This window comes from Cariama cristata, unplaced genomic scaffold (genome assembly GCF_000690535.1).
Source record: "Cariama cristata isolate BGI_N322 unplaced genomic scaffold, ASM69053v1 scaffold35425, whole genome shotgun sequence".
Taxonomy (NCBI): Eukaryota; Metazoa; Chordata; class Aves; order Cariamiformes; family Cariamidae; genus Cariama; species Cariama cristata.
The window spans coordinates 16527-40428 of record NW_009619847.1 but is presented as its reverse complement, the minus strand read 5'-3'; the positions used below and the strand labels follow the sequence as shown (position 1 = coordinate 40428).

The window sequence follows — 23902 nt, the reverse complement described above, 5'->3', positions numbered from 1 at the left end:
CAGTACTCAAAACTGGACACATTCCAGCAAAGTATTACTACTACCATGTAAAGCCAAGGGATTATTTTGAGTTTTACAGAACAGTCATGGTAATACACTATTTTTTTCAACTGTGTAACATTATTGTTTCCTGTTTACTGATGTTTTTAATTGATATATTCCTCCTCTTAGGACCACAAAGCTAATTATTCCAACCTTTGTACTTTGAACTTAAAATGACTTATTGGAAAAATGGCCTAAAAGACATATAGATGAAGATTATCTGAGTTTTAACCTTACTCTTCAACAGGTTTGTAATCCCTATGACATGACAGTCTTCTAAGCTCCTTTTCTGCTTAAATATTTGACACATTTTAGCCTGCTACTCTTCCTCTTACCATATATAGTATCAGATATCGTTAATGACCTCTATAGACTTCTTAAATCAGGCAGACCTGGAGACATGGGGAAGGCACAGACATCGAGCAGCAAGGGCTTCCCTCTTTGCCAGGGAAAGGAAAAGAATGCCTTGACATGATTACTATCAGAAATTACTGAAGCTACTCAAGCACTCAAACTAGACAGCCGAACAAACACTTCCACAGATGGAAGCTGGACCAGCGCTTCGCATGAAAAAATCTGGTTTTATAACAGATTTCATTATACCATACATGCTACTTCTAAGAGTGCTTACTGGTGTCAGTGGAAACAGATGTCTTATCCTTGCAAATTACTCTGAAGAGTAAGCTCCCTGGCACAGCTCCCTAGTTCCTTCCCTTTCTCAGGAAGTGTCCCAATTTTGAAGGAAAGTCTCTTACTTTTCTAAAAGAACAAAACTCCTTTTCACGCTCTCCTCACTCTGCTTCTAGAGCACTCACTCCAGGCTTGCATCTTCTTGACTAAATCCCACTCTATTCCTTGGCTATCTTGCAAAACCCTGGATGTGACTGCTTGTGGGATTGTAGTGTACTGACTTTTCCTCTCAGTGTGGAAATGGGAGTCATGAAGCAAGGTGATGACAGACATTATAACCACTGTAACAGCAGTGAGGAAGGCTTTCCTACAGCAGGTAATAGACTAGGCGCGTGTTCACCATGTCACAGAACTCTACCCTGTCTTCCCACTGGAGAGGCTCCTCTCTAACATCTCTCACAATATTCCCAGAGGCAAGTCAAGCTTCCTGATAGAGGCCAGTTCCTGTGTTATCCACATGACAACTGTCCAGTTTTTGAAAAAATCGTCTATTTTTAACCTAACCTTCGAACTCAGAAGCATAAAAATCTAAACTGCTATGCTCTTGTGATACAAAGGGGTCTTTCCACTTGCAAAACCCCTCTTCTCTATCCATTTTATACTTCTTCAGTTGCAGCAGCAGGACAGCTATAGACTCTGTACCTAATACTGTAACAGTGGATAATACTTTCATGATATAGAAACAGTATCAAATGATTTTTAATTATTTCAGAATCTACTCGAACAAGAAAATTCTCAAATATCAACTTTAAGAAGAGATTGTTGAGAAGGAGGGGACAAGTGCTTGGCCTGCAGATTGAATACACTGTCGCCACGGGACAAGGTAAAGAGAAGCAGGAAACCTCTCCCTTGCCATGCCAAAGGAATGTTAATGACTTGGCAAAGAAAGGGGAAACATCGTTTTCAAAATGGTACGAAAAGGAGCAAAGCACATATTAAAACCAACTACTTCATCTCCCTTCAGGTTTGTTGCTTCTCACTGACCAGTGAAGAAAAGGGAGGAGAGGGCTGCTATAAATCATTGGTTACAGTACATGAGAAAACACTCAAAGCTAAATGCCAGGTATAAAGACAGATGAAGACAGGTTACTTAGGCCAGCACTAGTTTAGCTGAATTGTATCCTGCAGAAAAAAACATTCCAGGGTTTACTTTTCATTCACCTGTACTACAATCAATTTAGATCTATGTTTAATAAATTTTTTCTGCAATGCTGTAACCTCTTTAAATGACTGATAATCAGTGGCCTAATGCTGTTGCCTCTGCATAATTCTTGCCGATTTCCATGCCTCTGGGATACGTGTATTTGAGGGTTAACTAATCAGAGCTGCTTTTGCCCTCAACTGCCAAGATCATTTCCATACAGAATGGTGGGTTGAAAAATTGCATCTGCTTCAGCAATGACTGTCCTACATAAACAATGACTGGGTTGTGAAACCAGAGAAGCCATTCAGCTGTGTATATTTGAAACATCACTCTTATCTTTAATGTTGCCAGAGCCACAAGATGATTGACTGGCCAGTGGTCCTCACTCACTGGAAGAAGCACTGTTTTACTGCTGAGGCGATTCATTCCACGGAGCCTTGCTAGAATCTGGCGTCCTTCCACAGGTTTCTAGCCTGAGAACTTCTAATTATGTTTTTTAAAGAAATTGCATTTAATAACAACTAGTAAATTTGAATGCTAGTTACTGTTCAAGGCATGAAGAGATATGCCTATACGTTTCAAGACTACTATTTTATATAAGTAGGCTACATATTAAAATTATGTACCTATACTTCTACTATTTCCTGACTTTGAGATTATCATCTTATATGGGGGAGGAAAAGAAGTTTTTTGCATATTTTCTTAGGTTTAAAACCAAAGAAAAACTCAAAGCCTCAGCCAATCTGCTATCGTATCAGGTCATACTGACATAACACATTCAAAAACAAAGCTGGAGCCTTCAGACACATTACGTTAATGTTTCCTCTTGAGCAAACTGAGTAATTGGTAACAGCAACAGCCTTAACTTCTAGATAGACATGTCTGGAGAGGAGGAGAGAAATACACGCCCTGACAATGAACTGTACAACTGTTTTCCAAAGCAGGAAACAGCAAGACTTGGGATTCCCGCGTTCAATTTTAAATGCATTAGGAGAATGCTTCCAGTAATTGCAGGCACCTTTCCATGTACTCTCTTCCTCCATGCTCCAGTTTCTGCTCTTCTCCTAGTTATCTTCCACCTATCATTTCTCAGCCTATCCTGCACTGTTTAACATTTATACTGTACATTTACAAATATGCCATATACCCCTTTTTACTTCCCTCTCCCACTCAACAGAGACAGAGAAAACATTTCATTATATTTTCAATAGACATTCCCTGGTAATTTATTATATGTGACTGTCTAAGCCAACAAAGCAATGGGTCAAATTCAGCCCGGGATCACCTCCCACAAATTCACTGGAGTAATATTGAGGATAAATTTGGCTCCAAGATTTTTGTTAGAGAAGCATTGTTTGCATTCACAAGTCATCTACCAAACAAAATGAAGAAGTCATCAGTAACACAGGGAATACAATGGCACAACTAAACATTTGAACCCGAAACAGATGAAACAAGAAGCAGCCAAGAGCAATAAACTCATAAGGAAACGTAGATGGTTTTGACTAAGGCCAGACAGACATTTATTGGAAGCCAAGCTTAGTAAGCCTTACCACTTATAGTTATGTGATCGTCTTTGGAGGCACTCTGTGTTTCTTTTAACCGGATCTCTGAGCTCACATCCACTTTTCTTCCAGATAACTGCAAATAGGCTTTGAGAGAGGCAGGTACCTTGACTATAATTGAACCTGGTACAAATTTAAATGAAATCCAGTTAGTTTAACATTGAGATCAAAGCACGAAACAGGCAATTATTTAGCTAACTTCAATCAAATAATCGTTCTCTTTTTTTAAGTCTTCAGACACAGTAACCTCTTTTTTCGTCTCTGAAAGGATAAATGACGATACCTTCATTTACCATAACCAGAATACTGTATGTCACATGTAGAAAATAGTGTCACAGTATTTCCTTGGCAGATACGAAAATTAACACTGATATATACAGCTAGCAATGGCTTTTGGTAGAGGATCTTATTACAGGAATGACCAAGGGAAGCAAATCTAACAGATCTCACAAGTATTATGACTTTATTTTCATCTTCTACTTGCATATTTATACTCCTGAGCAAGGACAGGGGGTCAGATTTGATGATTAATCCAGCCACTGCGTGGCACATTATGAAAGAACTGCTCCTCTGGAATGATGAGATGCTGCTTACATCCTGTTAATGCTAGCAATTTTTGCTTTAGTGCACAGGGCCAGCTGTTCACATCCTTGAACAGATGCAGTCTCAAAAGTGACTAACCAGTTTAGACTATGTATCACTAAAATATAAACTAGTAGCAAAACTGCAGTTTTGGTGGCCCAAATAATTCTACCCTTGAGATTAAAAACAGAAATTCTGACTTCTGCTTCCCCTAAATGTGTCCTTCTGTACATCAGACTGAAAGCAGATTCTGGGCCCCCCAACCTACCCATGTTAGTCATATTTGGAATTACTCAGCCACAATGTTTGGAAGGAAGCTGCGCCCTAGATATTAAAAGAAAAACCTACTGAAATTCAGAATACCCTTTCTGTATACGTGCTGCTTAGTTTTTGCCCAATTCCAATATTCACTTTAGAAAAACATAAAAAAGTTTATTTAAATACATCCCAAAAGCTGAAGCAGAACATAAGAAAACTGATGGCCTAACAGCTAAATAGCAGTCAGAAAGCAATCCTAGCTATGCGATTTAAGTTTAACAGAATAACTTGCCTGTGACAGTCCTGATGCACAAATAACTGTCAGTATAATTTAGACCTAAATTTTGCTGGATACACAAAAGCCTTAGGATAAGAAAGGGAAAAGGTCTTCATCTTTGGGTCCTCCTTGGAGAGTTGCTCAGTGATGTGACTCATAAAATCCAACACACATGCAGCTAATTTGTCACGAACAGGACATTTTCTACACTGCAGCTGTCAGCAGTTACTCTGAATTTACAGGGTAAACGAAAACAGAACTTCATCAACTTTGCCTTTACTAAACTGTGCTGCCAAAAGAGATGTCAGGCAATGTTTTGAAAATAACATTAATTGGCTTTTATTAAATACATAACTCTCTGCTACTAATTCAAAGAGATGTTAACTCAGTAATAGGTGATTCAAAAGGTAACTAAGAAATAATATAAAAATAAATTTCTTCACACCAATGGAACCAGAATAGCTTGTAGAAGAATGGCACACAAGTGATTTCAATGCATTTCCTTCATTATTCCCATTCTGAGTAACTGCTAGGTTTTAATCTGGCGCAGGCACTGTCTCACAGACAAGAGAAAGGTACCAAACACCATGTTCATTTAAACCACCTGAAGTGCCTGACCTGATGTTAAAGTCAAGTATAAAACTGCTGTAGTGGGTTTTTTTTGCAAAACTAGGACTAACAACATGTATTCAGGGCTTTGTCATTTACAGTATCATATCTTCGGAATAGCAAAACTATGAATCCAACTTTAGGAGTGAGTTTTTAACTAAGAAGTGAAATTCTAGTCAGTAATCAGTAGAAAAAAGGAAGAATGGTAGGGTAAGGCCCTCTCATCTTGTTTTTCTGCCTTCCAATTTCAATAACAGGACATTTCATCCAGAAAAGGCAGGAAAAAGAAATGTAAATTTGTGTCAGTGGTCACTCTGCACATACATATATCAGCATCATAGAGTAAACTGTGCTCATGGCAAAGGAAGACTGTAATCCAACTCAACTGCAGAATTCTGCTGGGTACATTGCCAGGAAAAAAAGAAAGTATTGAAAAATAAAAAAATCTGTAATTCATTTTAAGTATCATTGCCCCTTACAGAGTTTACTGTATTATAAGTATTTATATACATCCTCTAATAATGAGGTAAAAAGAGAGGTAGATAAACAACAATCACAAGCTATTTTTTTCCAGACAGACAAAAAACCCCCCTTACCCCCTTTTCTTGTACACCATAAGCTGCCACAAAAAATATTGGTTTTAGTTTGCTAACCTTTCTGGGATTTCAGATCCACTTTTCTCAACTGACTGACATAAACATCTATTGTCCCATGATGCGTAGAAGCTTTCAGACTTCCATCTGATGAATCTAAAAAAAAAGAAAAAGACCTTGCATATCATTCACTGTTTTTGAATAAAAATTTACTAGAATATTTCTTTGTACTTTGAACTAATTTTGTCAATTCTTCTGTGTTTGAAAAATATATACATTTACTGAATGTTATACTTCTCTTAGAAAAACAGGTTTCTGAACAAAACTTATCTCCCCAGTCCAGAATGGTGGCATACACTGGTCCCAAGGCCATAGCCCTGCAGTTGTCGCTGGACTTGTGCCATCTACAATGCCTCAACAACACTCCTCCCTTTCTACAAAGGTGAATCTACTTTTGTGGGAAGATTAAGCACAAAATTTGAACACTAATATCTATTTTAGTTTCCAAAAGAGTTCATTTGCTCAGACTCTGCACAGGGGGAACTTTACCCAGGGAAGCTACCCCATGCAAACAACCAGCAGTTCTGCATAGTAACATCTTGTCACACAGAACTGTGTACCAGGCTTTGTAAAGTCTGCCTCACTGTATCTAAATTTTAAACAAATGTTTGAGAAAACCATTGCACTTTAATATACATAGGAAAATAGCATTCATTCTTTGCCCTGGAAAAGAGAGGCCTACATTTTCTTCTATACCTTACTAGCTTAAATCTATAACAACAAAACGTTCTAAAGAAATACTTTTACAAATGCCAAGTCTTTAAGAAGCCTTAATTGTATACTTGAGAAGTAGTCTTTAATTACTTGCAATGTATTCCAGTTTTAAATACGTAAGTTTCCACAATATTACAGTGAAGTCCTAAAGAGTTAACTTTTGAACTACTGAACAGACCTATAGCTAACAAAAATTGCAAAGAAATTATGAAGCAACTCTAGAGAAGTGTTAAAAAAATGACATATGTACACGAGCAAAAGGCAGTCAGTGAAATATCTTTTTAGATACAATGCTAGAAATGAAAGTATTGGCAAGAAATCTTGAAATACTGATAGAGACTGTTTTTCTTAGTTTCTGGATTTGCATAGAAAAAGAAACACAGTCACACTTTCAGAAGTAGCTAAAATAACAAAAATCAAACTTGAATGAAACTTCCCATTTTAAAAAGTAAAAACATTAATGAGAGAATGAACTTGATTAATCATAAGAAGGATGTCCAGCATTAACGCTTTGTGCTTGCCATACAGTTTTCGCTGTAAACAAACTCATCTGGAGTTTTTCTGATCCCAGATCTGAAGCACAGCTGTTGAATATCACTGTATTACATACAACAGTAAAAACATGGAAAGGGATTACTATCCTACAGCTAAAATTGATTTCTTTGGAGAGGAAAGTAATTAAAAAAAAAGCAGCCAATCCATATTTAGTCAGCTGGGAAACTGAGACCATCTTTGGCTAACAAGAAAACTGTCACAACTAGAATTGGATGTGAATGTTTCTGCAATCTCAACAGATTTTATGTTAAAGAAGTACTGTTCCAAATCTGAAAAGAAATTAACTCTTCATTAATTGAAATTAATGAATTGGAAAAAAAGGTTTTGTTTGTGTAAATGACAATGAAACTTTTTATTGATGACTTTTTAAAAGGTTGTTCATAATAGTTAAGTTTGAAAGTTAAATTCACTAAAACATGAAAATTTGACATGAATCAACCTTTTTTATGAACATTTTTAGTAGCGATAGCTTGACATTTTCATGTAAAAGCTATTTTTACAGATATTCCCAATCAAATTTAGTAACAGCTAATCACTGAGTCTCTACATAATCTTGACAGAGATTTTGTTGGCAACAGATACAGGAAATACCCAGTCTCTGACTTCTGCTTTAAACAAAATGTGCGATTAGTTCCTTTATCTGCCCTAGGTACAAAGAAGACTCTCCCCCCTAGGGCAGCAACCCTCTCCAGGGAGAACAACTGCTACCAGGCTGTTGAACAGCTGGCTGCTACCAGCAGTGAACACCACCACCAGCCGATGGTGCTTTACAGGGACCAATGCTTATTCAGCACTCTCACTCTTCAAATGCAAAAACAGCTCTTCTGAGGTTCTTCACAGTGCAAGGATGCCTTTTGCAAATCTAGCAGCCCCACTGCAAGACTGAACAAAGTGTTCTTTTCTAGATTCTCAATTAATATACCTTAAGAAAAAAAAAAGAGTTCTCATTTTGTGAGAGACTGGATTGTGTTTGCAGAAAGCATAAACATAAACAAAGGATGCAGGAAGAGGGCAGTAGGAATAGGTTCACCAAGGCACAGATTTACCTGGAAAGTAAAATTAAAAAAAAAAAGCCAAAAAAAGCCAAACCAACCCAAAGAATAAACAACCTCGAGGGAAAGCAGAACATTTTTCCATTGGAGAACACTGTTTTGGAAGGATGACCTGCCAGATTTTGACTCCCAGAGTACACCATAGAATAGAATGTTTCATAAGGCAGAAGAAACTACAGCAAAGTTTCAAAAACACCAAGAACCTTGGCAGCATTAACCAAACACTAAAGTTAACATTGCAATACCTGTTCAGCTTTGGTCTACGGAAATAACATGAAATATATTTTATGGAAGCAACTGAATATGATTTATGAAAATAATTTTATGAATATGATATTAAATACAAATGCTTAGATACAAATAACATCAAGAGACTTAAAGTTGTTCATCACTTCTGCAAAGTCTATTAAAGATGCTCTTTAAGTTTTGTGTCTCTATAACTCTAAACAGATGAGAAGGGGAAGGAAATGGAAAGTGGATTAAAAACAGCAAAGATGAGGTTATATAACAAAAAAGGCCATATTTAAATAAATAAGCAAATATTTCAACAAGAAAAATTACCCTATATTAAGTAACACAACCTGGTAGGACAAAATACATAACTGAAATAATAATGGAGACAACATATATTTTATAGTTACGACAGAACAAAGCTAAGGCAATTTATTTTTAAACATACACTCACAGTTAGCTGAGATTGATGTGAATAACTGAAGGTAAAAACAAGAAAAAAGTGCATAGTTTGAATTCAGAGTTTGCTAAGGACTGACAGCTCAAGGGGAGGAATTGTTCTACTAGAAATGGAACAGATAGTCACTCTTGAGCAACTTCAGCTATTTAAGAATTTACTAGCACAGGAAAAAAAAGAAAAAATAAAGGCAGTGAAGCAAGATGTCCTTGAAAAAGTTTTTCTTAAGTTTTATGAAAAATAAGTACAGCTTGAAGAATAAGACCTAAGTCACATAACTTGAGAAAGACTGTACAGTTAAAGATCACTAATAGGCCCACAAAGGTGATGAAACCAAAACATTGTTCACAACATTTAGTATCTCTTCTTCCTTCATTTTATAAAGCCAAGTACTGAAGAAAAGATTACACACAGTGATCTTTCCTTAAACCTAAGCAGAAACTTATTTACTTTTCCTAATAGCACATAATGACTAACCTTGCTCATGTTAAAATCAGTGACAAAACTGATTTCAATTGGAAAGCACAAAATATTTGTTATTATTTGGCTAAAGATAGGAGAAAGTATAAGACTCCAACATATCTGAAGCGTGAGGAAGATTTAATTCCTACTTAAATGGCTATCTAGTATCATTTGTTGATAAAGACTGCTCAATTTTCTTGTTTTGGTTCATTGTTCTTAAACTGTCACACAAAAAATATGCAAAACTGAAATGTATACACTAAATGGACAAATTGCATGTACTACTAAAAAAATCATTAGCAGTCCTTACCATACTCACCATCCAGAGCTGGCAAAACAAATGATGTAACACGGAAAGCAAAGAAATCTCTCACGAAAACAACTCCTTTGCTAACTAAACTGTTCAGATTATCCTTGTAGCTCTAAATGATCTATTTTCTACCTAGATTTTAAGTTATATCCATTGGTTTTAAAGCCCATAGTCTCTTTTGGGTAACATTCTGTTACGAAAAAAATCATTACATGCCTCAATCCTGCATCATAGTACAACGTGCAACTTCACCTTGGTAAACCTCTGACCTGCTGTAGATCAAATGGGATCTTCCCCTTTGAATATCTACCCACACTGTCTATATCTATGCATCTTCTTCCACACACCGTATCATACTGTGTTAATCGTATCTGCAAATCAATTAGCTATAGGTCTCTACTATTCTAAATATTTAAGAGACCAATGGGGTGGAAGCAACTTCTGAAGATATATGAATCTAGTCAGGAACACGATTGTCAATAATATGAAATTCCCATAAAACCTCCTGTGGAAGTTTCAATAAATTACATAAAGGTGCTCATCTGTGAGCATTGAGTTGGAGGCCAGTAACTAGCAGTGAACTCCAGGGTCAATACTGTTTAACGCCTTTATTAATGATCTGGATGATGGAACAGAGTGTACCCTCACCAATTTGCTGATGACACAAAACTAGGAGAACTGGCCAATATACCAAGAGGCCATGCTGTCATGAAGAGGGAACTGGACAGCCTAGAGAAATGGGCTGGCAGGAACCTCATGAAGTTCAACAAGGAGAACTGCAAATTCCTGCACAGGAATAACCCCAGGCACCAGTACATGCTGAGAGCCACCCAGCAGACAAGGAGCTGGGGGTCCCAGTGGAGCTAGCAACGTGCCTGTGCCACAAAAGGTGAAGGTACCTGGGCTGCGTTAGACAAATCATCGCCAGCAAGGTCAAGGAAAGTGATCCTTCTCCTTTATATCAGCACTGGTGAAGCCACACGCAGAGTACTGTGTGCAGTTCTGGGCTCCCCAGTTCAAGAGAGACATGGGCACACTGGAGAGTCTCCAACAAAAGGCATAGAGATAATTAAGGGACTACAGTATCTCTCCTGTGAGGAAAAGCTGAGACAGCTGGGGCTGCTCAGCCTAGAGAAGGGGAGGCTCAGGGGAATCTTACCATATACCTTGGTATACATATATATATGGATATATAGGCATATTTAGAAGTTGTCGAGTCTCCCCCCTCCTTATAGATACTCAAAAGCTGTCTGGATGTGGTCCTGGGCAACTTGCTTTAGGTGATCCTGCTTGAGCAGGGGGGTTGGACCAGATGATCTCCAGAGGTCCCTTCAAAACTCAACCATTTGGTGAAGTCTAGACACGTTCATTAAACACTATGTTTTCCTTTGTATGCCAAGTGCTTTAAAACATACTTTTTATTACAGACCAAAAAAAATTAAATAAGTAAGTCTTGTTTTAACAACAGGATTTCAAGGATTTCACTTTCACAGTTTCAAAAGTCATAGCTTATAACACTTGTAAAGGAGTACTGAGAAAATGTCAGCCTTAATTTTAGTATGTTTAAGGAGAATGCTGGCCCACTCTGGAAAACAAAACCTCAAACTACAGAGTGATTTCTTAAGTTGGCAATGGTATTTTATCCCAACAGGAAAAGCACTTTGGGTTTTGCATTACAGATTTAATCAATAAATAGTATTCTACAACACTACATACATCCCTGTATTTTAATGTGCATGAGACATGCAGTTCTTTTATATCATAGCTTCTTCTTCCCAAGAAGGATGAATATATAAGTCTAGCTATGAATACATAAGTCCAGATTCAGACTTTCGGACTTGTTCCCTGCATCTAAATCCATGGAAATTAAATCTTCATTAACCAAATTTCTGTAGATTAACTTTGGCATAAGTGGGTAATGTATGTTTGAATGTAATGAAGAAACCTGATTATTTATAGGACATTGCATTTCTTAGAATATACCTAATGTATATTACATAATAGCAAGAGTACTTAAGGAGATAGAAGAGATCATTTTGGATTCAGTTATCAAGAACTTTCGGTACACCCAAACTAGTGAGGAAAGGAAACCATTTTTCAGAAGAATCAATTATTTTTTCCATTTGTGGCATCCTACAAAAGACTTTCAGACATCATATCTGTAGGAAAATACTGCTGTTAGAAGTTATTAGAATTGGATCATACTTGGATGTCTAGTTATATTTCTGCTGTCTGGAATGTAGACTGGTTAAGTCTATATTAGAATAGAAGTATCCATTTGTGGATGAAATAGGTGGTGTAGCCCTTCATTTTTCCCCTACAAACAAATAAGTATTGACAACTGTAGCAAGATATATGTTTAACAAATACAAAATATATATCTTATCAAGAGTTGAAAAAATAAAATGCTGCTCCAAATATAACATAAACTTAAGTACAACTGTAACAACATCCAGAATCTTCAGCGCCACAATATGAGATGCTATAAAACACACATGATATAACATCACCAAAATTTTTTATTGCTAATAGAACACATACAGAAGTAAAAAAGTTTATTCTTCTAAGCTGCAAGGAAAACCCTATTGTTCTCAGGCAGCAGCTACTTTTTCTGTATTCTCCAATTTTGGAAGTAGTTCAAGATATAAGCTCTGTCCAGAATGCTATGTAATCTACATTCAAAAGGAGACAAAGAGAGGGAAGGGGAATGTGGAAACAAAGACTGATGATAAAACCAAATAGTAACTCAGCAGATACTAACTCATAGCGGACTATTTTTTTTTAAAGTTTCATTTTTCATAACCTGACATCTGAGGGATAGGAAAAAGCAGTTGATTCCAATCTGCCTGGAGAGCAACACCCTTAGTATGGTGTGGAAGAAAGCATAGGAACAATGGGAAAAAAAAAAGTTACAGGTCTGTCATCAGCAGACCACAGAAGGTTGTCAAATTTTGAGATACAAGGTTGGAAGACAAAGGACACTTACAATGAGAGCCAGAACATTAACATACTTCAAGCAGATGGTAAAGACTACATCAATAGAACTAATTCTTAATAAGAGACAAGTGTGTGCATGGATAATTTTTTTTAAAAGTACTTAAGAGCTGTACTTTATGAAGTATAGTAAATGCCTTTAACGGAATTCAGAAATGAGGTTTTAAATTTAAAAATTCCCTAGATCACATATTAAAAACTGAATCCTTAAGACAAAACTCACAGATGCAGCATTAATTCTAAACACTGTTTATTCTTCAGTTATCCAAAACTGTCTTAAATATCATAATTGATTCCCTTCTTAAAATAAAACTCTGGTGTTTTCTCTCAGTACTAGGGAATTGCCTTATGATGACACTATCTCATCACACAGCAAGTCACTGAAGCCTTTAGGTCATCTAGTGTGGCTTACTGAAGAAAGAAATTAGCAGAATAAGGCAAACTGACATATTTTAAAAAAAAAAGTTAGAGTTTCTTGAATCTCAATATATAGTTTTTCTTGCCAGAGTAAGTCCCTCCTACCCATAAGCTAGTTAAGATGCTGGTTTGAGCAACCTGGTTAGTAGAAAGAGTCCCTGCCCATGGCAGGGGGGTTCATACTAGATGATCTTTAAGGTCCCTTCCTACCCAAACCATTCTATAATTCTATGATGAAGGTTTTTTCCTCCTCTCTGAAACAAAACCACCACAAAGCTTTATAATTTCTGACTATACCAAACACAGAGATTCATTTCTTCAAAGCATAATTGGGTTAAACATAAGTAATCCAGTATGGAAAAGCAATTTATTTTTTAAGCTGGTAGGGTAAAATTTAACTTGGCAGCAGAGTAGAGAATACATAATCAGACCACACCAATAACATTGAGAAATAAGCAAATTTTAGCAAGACTGAACATAAGCCAGCAATGTGCCCTGGCAGAAAATAAGTCCAACAGTCTCCTTGGCAGTATTAATTGGAACACAGCCAGCATATCAAGGACGGGATTCTCACTCTCTACTCAGAACTTACTAGATCACACCTAAAATACAGCATCAAGTGTTGGGGCTCCCAGGAGAAGGGGGATATCAATAAACTGGAGTGAAATCAGCAGAGAAGCACCAAGCTAGTCAGGGTGTGGAGCACCTTCTCCATCAGGAGAGGCCGAGGGATGAGGGCTTGCTCAGCCTGGAGAACAGACTGCTTTAGCACCTAACAGCAGCCCCCTCATATCTGTGAGGAGGTGATCAAGATGACAAAGCCAGGCTCCTCAGAGTGGTGCTTGATGAGAGCATGACAGACACAAGCTGAAACCAGAGAGTTTCAGTCTGGATAGAAGGAAAATCTTTTTCACCCTAAGGCCAGTCAAGCAGTGGAACAGTTTGCCCAGAGAGGCTGTACAGTTTGCATCATTGGTTTTCAAGACCACAGAATAAAGCCCTGAGCAACCTCACAGCTGGCACGGCTTTGAGCAGGAGGTTGGAGACCAGAGAGTGCTTGAGCAGGGGGGCTGGACAAGATGACCTCCAGAAGTCTCTTCCAACCTCAACCATTCTGTGATTCTCCAACTTCCTGAGGTCTCTTACAATCTGAGTTTTCCTATGAATTTACCAAATAAAAATTTAAAATATTAAGCTAGTTCTAAAAACAAAGTACTCCATTTGTTTTTGTAAGTTTATTCAGATTTCTAATGATTATTTTAAGTAGTAACTTAAAACTAGGAGTAAAAATAGGTCTGGTTTTAATTTAAAACCCACTCAAAACCCACAGAACATTTGTTAGAATCAGGAAACTTCTAGCATAGAGTTGGAAAACAATTTGTCTGTGACTAATAAAGCTCACAGTATTGGGGGGAGGGTGGGGGGTGTGTGGAATAATCCCTACTTTCTTATTTTAACAATGTCAGTGTGAAACACTGTGCTGCCATATGCCAGATGCTTAAAATTGGACTGAATTTTGGACAGAGTCTTCAAAAAATAAAAAGATTTACATAAACAAGTAATATCAAAATAAAAATATAAATCAAATAAAACTATTGTATAAATAACAAAAAAACCAGAAAATTAAAGGGAGTGAGAGACAAAATCATTGGTTTCCTGTTTTAATGCAGAATTATACAATAAGAAACACTCAATACAGTCACGTGTATTTTCCCAAAAATACTTGGAAAAAAATTCAGCACTTTGAACTATATTTTAGTTTGACTTGTAAACAGATCTCTCAAAAGCTAAGGATACAGCCCCAAAAATCTAGAGATGAGTGCATTTTTTTCAGTTAACTGATAAAATTCTGCCTCCAGTGAAATAATTAACTATGAAATCCCTATGAAAACCTAGCCAGGGAAGTTGGAAGACCTGAGTTGTTCTTCCTATTTCTATCAGCAAACCCCTGTTAGGTCTCTGGCAATCCAACCCACTATCTTGTGATGTAAGTTTCTCATACACAAAAACCTTTCAGTTAAAAATTTTCTTTTTTTTTTTTTTTTCCCCCTCAAGCTTTTAGAGTTGAACCACTGGACCTTAAAAGTTATTTGCCTTTGGAGAAATCCACAAACATCTAAAGGATGTTTAATGCTCTTTAAGAAAAGATTAAGTCTAACTAGTGCTTTCAGAATTGAAATCTGAAAAATAAAGTTCATTCAACTATAAGATGTGTCTTACAGCTTAAGCTGAACCTGATTAATTAAGGAAAATAATCATCATGTGTTGATGGAAAAACCTACCTCCTGTGTTAAGAAACCTTTATTTAAACACTCTTCATATTCTATGAGTTTATTTAACAGAAGGAAAAACAGACTAGCAAGTTTAATTTAATTCTGTGGTTTAATGACTAACTCAAAAGAATGTGTATTGCATTCATTTTCCAGGAATGTTAATATAGATCACTTAGAAACAAGAAGAGTTGTAACAGTACAGCCAGTCCATAAACAATGCTTAGTGAGTGACTATGGTTACTACCATTAGCAGAAGTCTGAGACTTGGGCCTGTAACCAAGTTTATTTACGGAAGGGGAAATCCTTCTAAGCATACTCAAGAGACACTGAATCTTGTCTATGATTCTGTTACTTCAATTTTCTACCACAGAAATAACCAGAATTTGGGTTTCCCACTTTTGTGTTGATGTACTATAAAATGGTCAAAGAAGGGGCCCCAATATTTTCCTAGAATAATGAAACTGATATAGTGTATACTATATTAATAACTCAGAGTTACCCTGTCGTATAAGAGCTCAAGTTCCTGAAAGAAAATTTATGAGCTGTTTTTACTTCTGAATGGAAAACAATGATTAGTGTAATAGTTCAGAAACATTGTTTAAATTATCACAAGCCTTTCCTCCCCCCCAATATGTAATACATCAATAATTAATGCTTCAGTGATACAAAAATTAAACATAGCTAATCATTGATATCAACAAACGTAGGATAGAGAACTAGGTTAAAGGCAAAATGATAGCATTTGATGCATGCTTAAGTCTTTTCTCATGTCCTTTTATCCTATCTTAATCTGAAAGATGACATCTAGGCTCAGTCTAACTTGTGCAAAGCCCAGCGGGTATTGTCATATCAAAAGCTAGACAGCGTGCCTTTCCCAGCTGCAAAAGGCTGACAGTCAAGTTTGGAAAGGATCAGCTAACACAGCTATCGGTGCTATTCCAGAAAAGAAAAGAAGGCAGAAACATCTGTGAGGAATCACTTCCTTTTTACTTTGCCTGTGAATATTTAGCTTTTAGGAGAAGGAAAGAGCGAGAAAACATAGCTCAGAGAGAAGATAGAACCTACCTACTGTGATACTCCCTGTTTTGGTCTGAAGGCTGGTGTTACCTATTAGGAAAAGAGAAAGGGAAAAAAATGTTAAAAGCGTATTATTTAACTGGTTTCTGAAATTATAACAAAGGCTAAAGTAGTAGTGTATCTGATTTGCATATAAAAGCAAAATAGCATAAACTAGTTATATTGCTTGAATATTACTGCTTTACAAACAAAAATCTCAACACGTGGGTAACAATGAAGTGCTTCCAGACAAGAAAACACTCAAGTAAAGCTTAAAGACACAGACTGGATGTGAGGGAGAAAAACGCAGAGCAGCATTACGAGGTTAAAGCACAATATTTTCTTATTTTATTTTGGGCCAAGTTGTTTTTTTTTTTTAATTGCTCTGATGTTTGCAACAGCACTATGGATGATTTAAGCACTTTAATAGGATGACTAACATAACTAATTTCTATTTTCCTCTTTTATATACATACATACCCCCCCGCCCCACCCCCCAGAGGAAATTTTTTGCTTTATCCTCAAAGGTTACTTCCTGGATTCACTGAACATTACCTACTCCCTCCAAACTTATGTGCATGACAACCCCTTGTCAATGCTTTTCACCGACTTCAGTGAGGTCCAAGTATGTTGCACAAACTGGAGAACATCAAACAAAAGAGTGTGTAAGGCATAAAACATAGAATGGTCTCCTACTGAACTTGCAATACTTCGAACAGGCACTAGTGTTTTAACCTTAAAAATCTAAAAATACATACTCTTCCCCTTTACCTATGGCATGAAGAGAATCCATGGAAGGAGGACAGATGCACCTCGTAACAGAAGAGTCATCTATACTACTAATACACATATACTACTAACAAAGTTGGTAGAAACTTCCACAGTTCCATGTATGTTACGCATACACTGCCTTGGAAAAAAAGACGTTAAATTAAAAAAACTGAACCACAACATCTTATTCCTGCCAGTCCCTCATGCTCCCAGGAAGATAACAGATCAAAAAGTAAGGTTGATCACAGTAATTTAGTCCAGTTTAGTAATACAACAATTTTCAGATTTTTTGGAAGAGGCCTTTAAAATTTGCAAAAATCGAGCTCTGCTCCCATCTTCTGTAGTTACACAGTAGTAAACAGCCATTAGGGTAGAATGCATTCCACTGTACACGACCTGTAGTGTTTTTCTTGGTGGTCCACGGGCTGAAAGCTAGACAAGCAGTCTTATCAACAATAGTCTTAAATTCATCATTTCAAGCACATACTGTACAAAATACTTAGGGGTTCTGAAAATCAGTCAAAACAAAACCATATTTCAACGAACTTGAAAGACATTTGGCTTTACTGTTTTAAAAGGCATAATATGATGATCCCACCCTTTTCCCCATTTTATCATGACTAGTACTTATTTTTGTATCAACTACAAAAAAAGCCTAGGGTTTTGTCAGACAGCAACTCCCATGGTGCTGAAGCTAGATCATATTCTGAATATAGCCCCTGGGACTTGTGGATTTGCTGGTCTGTTCTTTGTTTTTCTGGTTTGTTGGTTTTTTTTTTTGTTTTCTGTTTTGATAAGCAGGTCCTTGAAAAATATTAAACATGTTGAAATCAAACTCCTATTAACCACAAACTTATATGGCAGATAGGATGAATGTTGCATAATGTAAGCATATTAGTGTGATAGGCTCACTTCAAACATTTAGCTAGAACAAAAGTTGCTTTTAAAGCAAATAGGAGTGTCCTGCTGTGTTGGATCTGCACTGTCTACAGACAGTACACAGAAGCGTACTTTTGGTCATGTAATTGTTCCATGAAGGCCAATGCTTAACTTAAAAATGTTAAGCTTTTTTTGGTGTTTTCAAGTATTTTTTGGACATGTCAAAAGCAAAGAGAGAAAGACTTGACTAGAGGTAATTACTAGTTTGATTATTACATTCAACTGACTTCAGCATTGTAGTGCAATACTATAAAGTCAAAAAAAAATAATAGTTTTAACAGAATATTGATGATAGTTGGCTTAGTGTTTCTTTTTTTATTGCTTCTGAAGAAACAGTTCTCTTTTCTATCATGTACAAGCTTTGCCTCTCCATAAACATTGTAAAACTTCAAACTACAGTATTGCAAGTCAGGATCAGCATAGGACCAGGATGCAAAAGATGACTTTTGGGATATAAAGGCATCACTTCACATTGTATTATTTCCATTCCTTCAAACTGTTTTGAAGGCTCTTAAGGTGGCAGGGTTATTCTGATGCACAGAAAAGGCAAATAAACCACTATGCAGCTTTTTATCACTTTGCCTTTGGATTTCAAATTTGTATCAGACTAAAGTAGACACCTGCATAAAAGGTAACAAAAATAAAATTGTTTTCTACAATCCCACTTTATATACAGTGAAGTCCAGAAACATAGCTGAAATACACGGCACATACTTTGGCATATCAGATTCTTTTCAGAAGGGATTATAGAGTGTCAAGCTCAAGCATTATACAGTACTACCGTTGAAACATTGCGGATTTTCTACTTTGTCTTATTCAGGTCACTAACAGTATAAGGCAGTTATATGTTCACTTTTTCCTATATATTAATTGGTGTGTAAATACATAAAGTAACTTCAATAACCACGTTTTCCAGTGTGATTCCCCCACATAATGAAATAGTTACTAGACTAAGACAAAAGAAAAAGTCAAAAGCAAATATCAAGTCCTGCACGCAAGACAAACCAACCCTGTAAAGCAGTAAAAAATTGAGTGCTGACTGTTTGCAAAGAAGCTTTGCAGGTAAGGACCTGGGCATCTTCATGAACATCAACTTCAGTATGAGTCCGTAGAGGAGCTCAACTGCATACTGAGCTGTATGATTAAGAGTATAGCCAGCAGGTAAAGCCCTCTTGTGAGACTATTTGGAATATTGTGTCCAATTTGGGGCTTCCCAGTCAAAGACACTGATGTAATGACATGCGGCCAGAGAAGGGTATTGAAAAGATTAGGGGCACAGAACACACTATAGATGCTCAGAGAGCTGGGTTTGTTCTGTTTGAAAAGGAGAAGGCTGAGGAGGAATCTTGTGATCTTCAACTATCTAATGGGAGGGTATAGAGAAATAAGACAGACTCTTCTCATGGTTAAGCAGCAAGAAAAAGGGGTAACGGATACAAGTTGCCACAATGGGAATTATGATAAAAAAAGGAAAGTTTGTTTTCCCACCAGAAGGATAATTCAGGACTGGAACAAGTCACCCAGAAAGGTCATGCAAACTCTGTCCTTGAGAATATTCAACACTCAACCAGACAAGACCACGAGCAAGTCTGCTCTAATTAAGCTCACTTTAAGCATTAGCTTGGACTAGATGTCAAATTCCTTTCCAACTTAAACTATTCTGTGGATAAAATAAATTAATAATTAATGCAACTCAATCCAAGACTTTGGCACAGTCGCAAAGAGGGGTTTCCTTTTACTCCTATGTTCCCCTCTGTGGAGAAGTTTTACTATAATGTTATTGCCCCTTGGAGAAAGTAGTACAGTTCTCAGTCTCAGAGATGCTGCTCTTTTGTTTTTCAAGTGTCAACTTGAAAGATCAATGTCACCTGACATCTCCAATGCCTATTACTGAAACTGATAAAAATGACTCAAAAGCAATTTCTTCAAAATAATGCATTATCCATTTGCCATAGAAGTATGAAGCATGCAAAAGAGGAATTAAGAAAGCTTCAGCACTGACAGCGTTGGAATTGTACGGCCAGAGATTCAACTACAAAATGGGTCTCAGGCAGGTTTGTAAAGTTTGTGTTTCCCTGATTTCAAAGTTCTCAGTGCAAAAGCAATGAAGTCTAGCTCAGTTTTGTGCATAGATGTGCTGGTTTTATGCCAACTATAATAGCAACATACTGTCAGCTATAGGGAATAGTGGGCTTAATTGCCCAAGAAACAATCTGTCCAAGTGTTTACAAACAAAACTATGACTAAAATTGAGCTACTTCATGAGCAAAGACTAGAAGTGAAAGTGTCCAATTTTTTTCTAATATACAATTACAATAGGAGTTTCTCTCTTCCGCTAATATATGTGTGTGTGTGTATACATGTATATGCAATATAATAATTTAAAAGACTTTAAAAGTATTTGCTCTTACTATTAAAACATGATTGAGGAGCATGATGTTTTGCAGAAAATATTCTTCTGAAAAAATAGAAGTACCAAACAAATGTTAATGTGCAATTGTTTTTAAAAGAGACAGCTAAAATAACGTTAGATGTTCCAGACTCATTTAGTAAACAGCTCAGGAAAATAATCCTGAAGTAACACAAGAAATGTCTGTATGATTTGGATACAATTCTACTTGTTTTCACATTGTTCTTCAGCTAAATGACAATAAGGCATTACTAAGGAAGTAAGTCACTAACTACAGCAGTTATTTAATTTTGGTACCAACAAAACAAAAATAAACTTTTGGATGTGCAGAGAGGCACTAACATGCTCACAAACTGATCATTCCACAGTATCATTATATCAGTTTGAAGTTAGAAAAAAAAAAAAAAGCAAAGCAAACCAGCTTATCATACAGAAGGACCAGTAATAATACAGTCCACATGTCAGAAAAATACAATAAGAAAAAAAAAACACCATTCTTAAATTTACTATAAATAGACAAAGGAGTTGCTCCTTTAAGGAAGAAACAAGAGCCATTTCTCAAGCAAGATGACAACACAAAACTGCTAAGAAATTACAGCATGTCATTTATCAGGCCTATAGCTGGAAATCTGGAACTCTGACTGACCCGAGTAATTTTCTCTCTTTGTATATCCTCCAGTTTGTTTTACTTAATGTTAAAACCCCACAAACGCATTACAGCACAGTCAGAATTCAGTGGGGAGTTTGTTAAATTAGAAAACCACACCAGATTCCAACCTTGACTGCTGTTTATATAAAAGACAATCAAGTTAGTTTTAGTTCTAGGTGAAGGACATTAAAGGGTAGATGGATTATAGACTTTTCCCCCCAAAGAACAGGAACTGTCACCACTGTATTAGCACAGGGTGCCAGGACATACACAGAAAATTTCTGCTAAAAACTTCTAAATACAACCAAGTTCTACCATAGTTCTTCACAGATGCTGTAAGAATTATTTCTCCTATGAAGAAAATAAAGGATGGAGAGAGGGGAAGAAAAGCCTCCTTACTACTTTTAGTATAATTTTCATTGCTGAATTTTAAAATATTTTTACATCCTTAGTATGTGTCATGTTTCTTTCCTATAATATAGGTTGTTTTCTGCCATTTCACACGTGTGCTTATAACATTGTTGTTAAAAATAAATACAGTATGCTACATGGTGAGTTAATTCTCATCAACAAATACAGAACTGTTTTGTTCATATATGGTGCACAGTTGATTTAGTGACAGTTTATAGCACTAGTCCATTTGTTACTGTGAACATTATGAATACCTTCAAAGCAACTAAATTTGTGACACTATTTCCTTAACCATGTGACAGTATTTCCTTCTTACCGTGAATACTTCCCAGCAAAATATCACCAGCTACTGAAGACAGAGATGATGACTCTGCGTAGAGATACTTAGTTTTCAGCAGCCCATCTTCAGTAGATATGTTGATGGATGTCCCCTGCAGCTTCTCTATATTCACACTCTAAGAGAAACAAACTTAAATAAACATAATGGAAAACTTGTCATCACAGTTTGAAAAGGCAGAGGGAAAAAGAGGCAAAACAAATGGAAAGCAGTTGTTGGTGCAGAATAAACCTAATCAAGTTCTTAATTAAAAGCTACACAAGACAAAACAAACAAAAAAAACTTTTTATCCAAGAACTCTGATCAACAAGTTAATAATTCATAGGGATGTTGTAAAGAATTATTACATCCATCATACAGGTGAAGAACCCAAATAGTCAAATGGATAAAAGGAAAACTTGATTTGGTTTTTAAAAACCAAAACACTTCATTTTGAAAAGTAAAAAAAAAAGGATTAGCTTTAATAATGAAGACTTAACATTCATACAGCATTATGACACTTAAAGCACTGGTAATCAGTTTTCTGCCACCACATACTGAAACATCCACCATCTTTGTTACACACAGCTATTTATTCAGATTTTCAACTGGCTGACTTTGTAGACATAGCTTTGGTAAAGGTTTGCAAAAAAAGCCACAGCTTCTCTTTTTCTCAGCATTATTGTTCATATTACCTCAGTTAATGGGGCCTCTATTCTTGGACTTAAGCCTCAAGCTATACAAAGCCTTGAAAAATGAGGGATAAGATCTCCATTTCTACTTCTGTTCAAGAGAAACGGAAAGAAGGGATAACATTTGAAAAGTTGCACTGTGGATAGATTTCAGGAATAAAAGGTGATAGATGAGATTACCTATGTACAAGTCACAAATTGTTTGACATAATCTATGTCTATCTAAACAAAACAGAATAAATCACATGCTTCTGCAACTACCATATGAATTTAATTCTATTCTTCCTCAGTTAAACTTGATTTATGATGAAATCATGCAATAGTTCATACTTAGCCCCCACTCAATATGTTTTTATTTTTGCTTATGCAGACTTTAAGTTATTGCACAAAATCCCTACTCATTACATGAAATGATATATGGCCTTCTAGATCAAACTGTGCCTTATGCCAATTTATCCTTAAATCCACCTTGTCATTTTAGCATTGTCATCTTGTAGAAAAAAAGTTAATACAAAAAAATAAGTCTGCAGACCCTCCCAGTGTTATATTACATAAAGAATAAGCTATGGATGAAGTAAGAGGTATTCTGATGAACAGCAACTAGTGTTGCACAACTTCTATGCTCTATTGTATCCCAAGAAGTGAGCTAAGGAGGTTGGTTTAGTATGGACTGTATGACAGCCAAATTATACTGTGACCTTACCTATCCATACATACTGAGCTTTACGCCATCTTTACACCTTAAGTCATAAGATTACAAAATGGACTATTGTCTTAAGACTTTTGACATGATTATACAATACAAAGTAGGTCTCCAAGAATGTAACAAGCTACATTAACCTTTAAGAAAATCTGTGACAGAAAATATCTACAATCTCTGCAGGTGATGCTGCTTAAAGCTATGCTACAGAATCTAAGTACCAACAGTAAACAAATCCAATGATACTAAGGCATAGTCTGTCACTACTCAAAGTGACAGCAATTCAGTTTTTCAATCTTTTGATGTTTCTAACAAAACTCTAACAAGCAGAGACCTTAACAAACATAAGTCTGCATTGCACCTGTCCTAGGAATGCATCCCACAAAGTACTCCACTACTCCGACACCCAGGACGGCAACGTGTAAACCTGCTGTGGTTCATGGTCAAAACAACAAGTAAAAGAAAAGCCACTGTCATTTCAGGTTCTATGATCTAAACCTGTTCCAAATAGAGTTAAATGACTTGCAAAGAACCTCTCCAATTTTAGCAGGGCCATCCTGCTATCAGGATAATGAAAACAGAGTGAGATACACTCTGAGGCAGGGGGGGAATACAATAAATAAATTAAAAATATCTGTATAGTTTGGGTGCAAACTGGCTGCCTTGTGGCATT

The 23902-nt window shown here is 36.4% G+C and overlaps 1 protein-coding gene across 1 annotated transcript in view; it reads right to left on the bottom strand.

The window, feature by feature from the left end:
* Positions 1–1236: 1236 nt before the first annotated feature.
* Positions 1237–23902, bottom strand: part of FAM185A (family with sequence similarity 185, member A) — a gene marked incomplete at both ends in the record, with an annotated part of 31614 nt that continues 8948 nt past the window's right edge. Inside the window, 5 exons of the mRNA XM_009701406.1 lie at positions 1237–1380; positions 3430–3564; positions 5821–5916; positions 16351–16392; positions 21838–21976. Coding sequence (XP_009699708.1) covers positions 1237–1380; positions 3430–3564; positions 5821–5916; positions 16351–16392; positions 21838–21976 — 556 coding nt within the window. The remainder of the gene's footprint in view (positions 1381–3429; positions 3565–5820; positions 5917–16350; positions 16393–21837; positions 21977–23902) is intronic.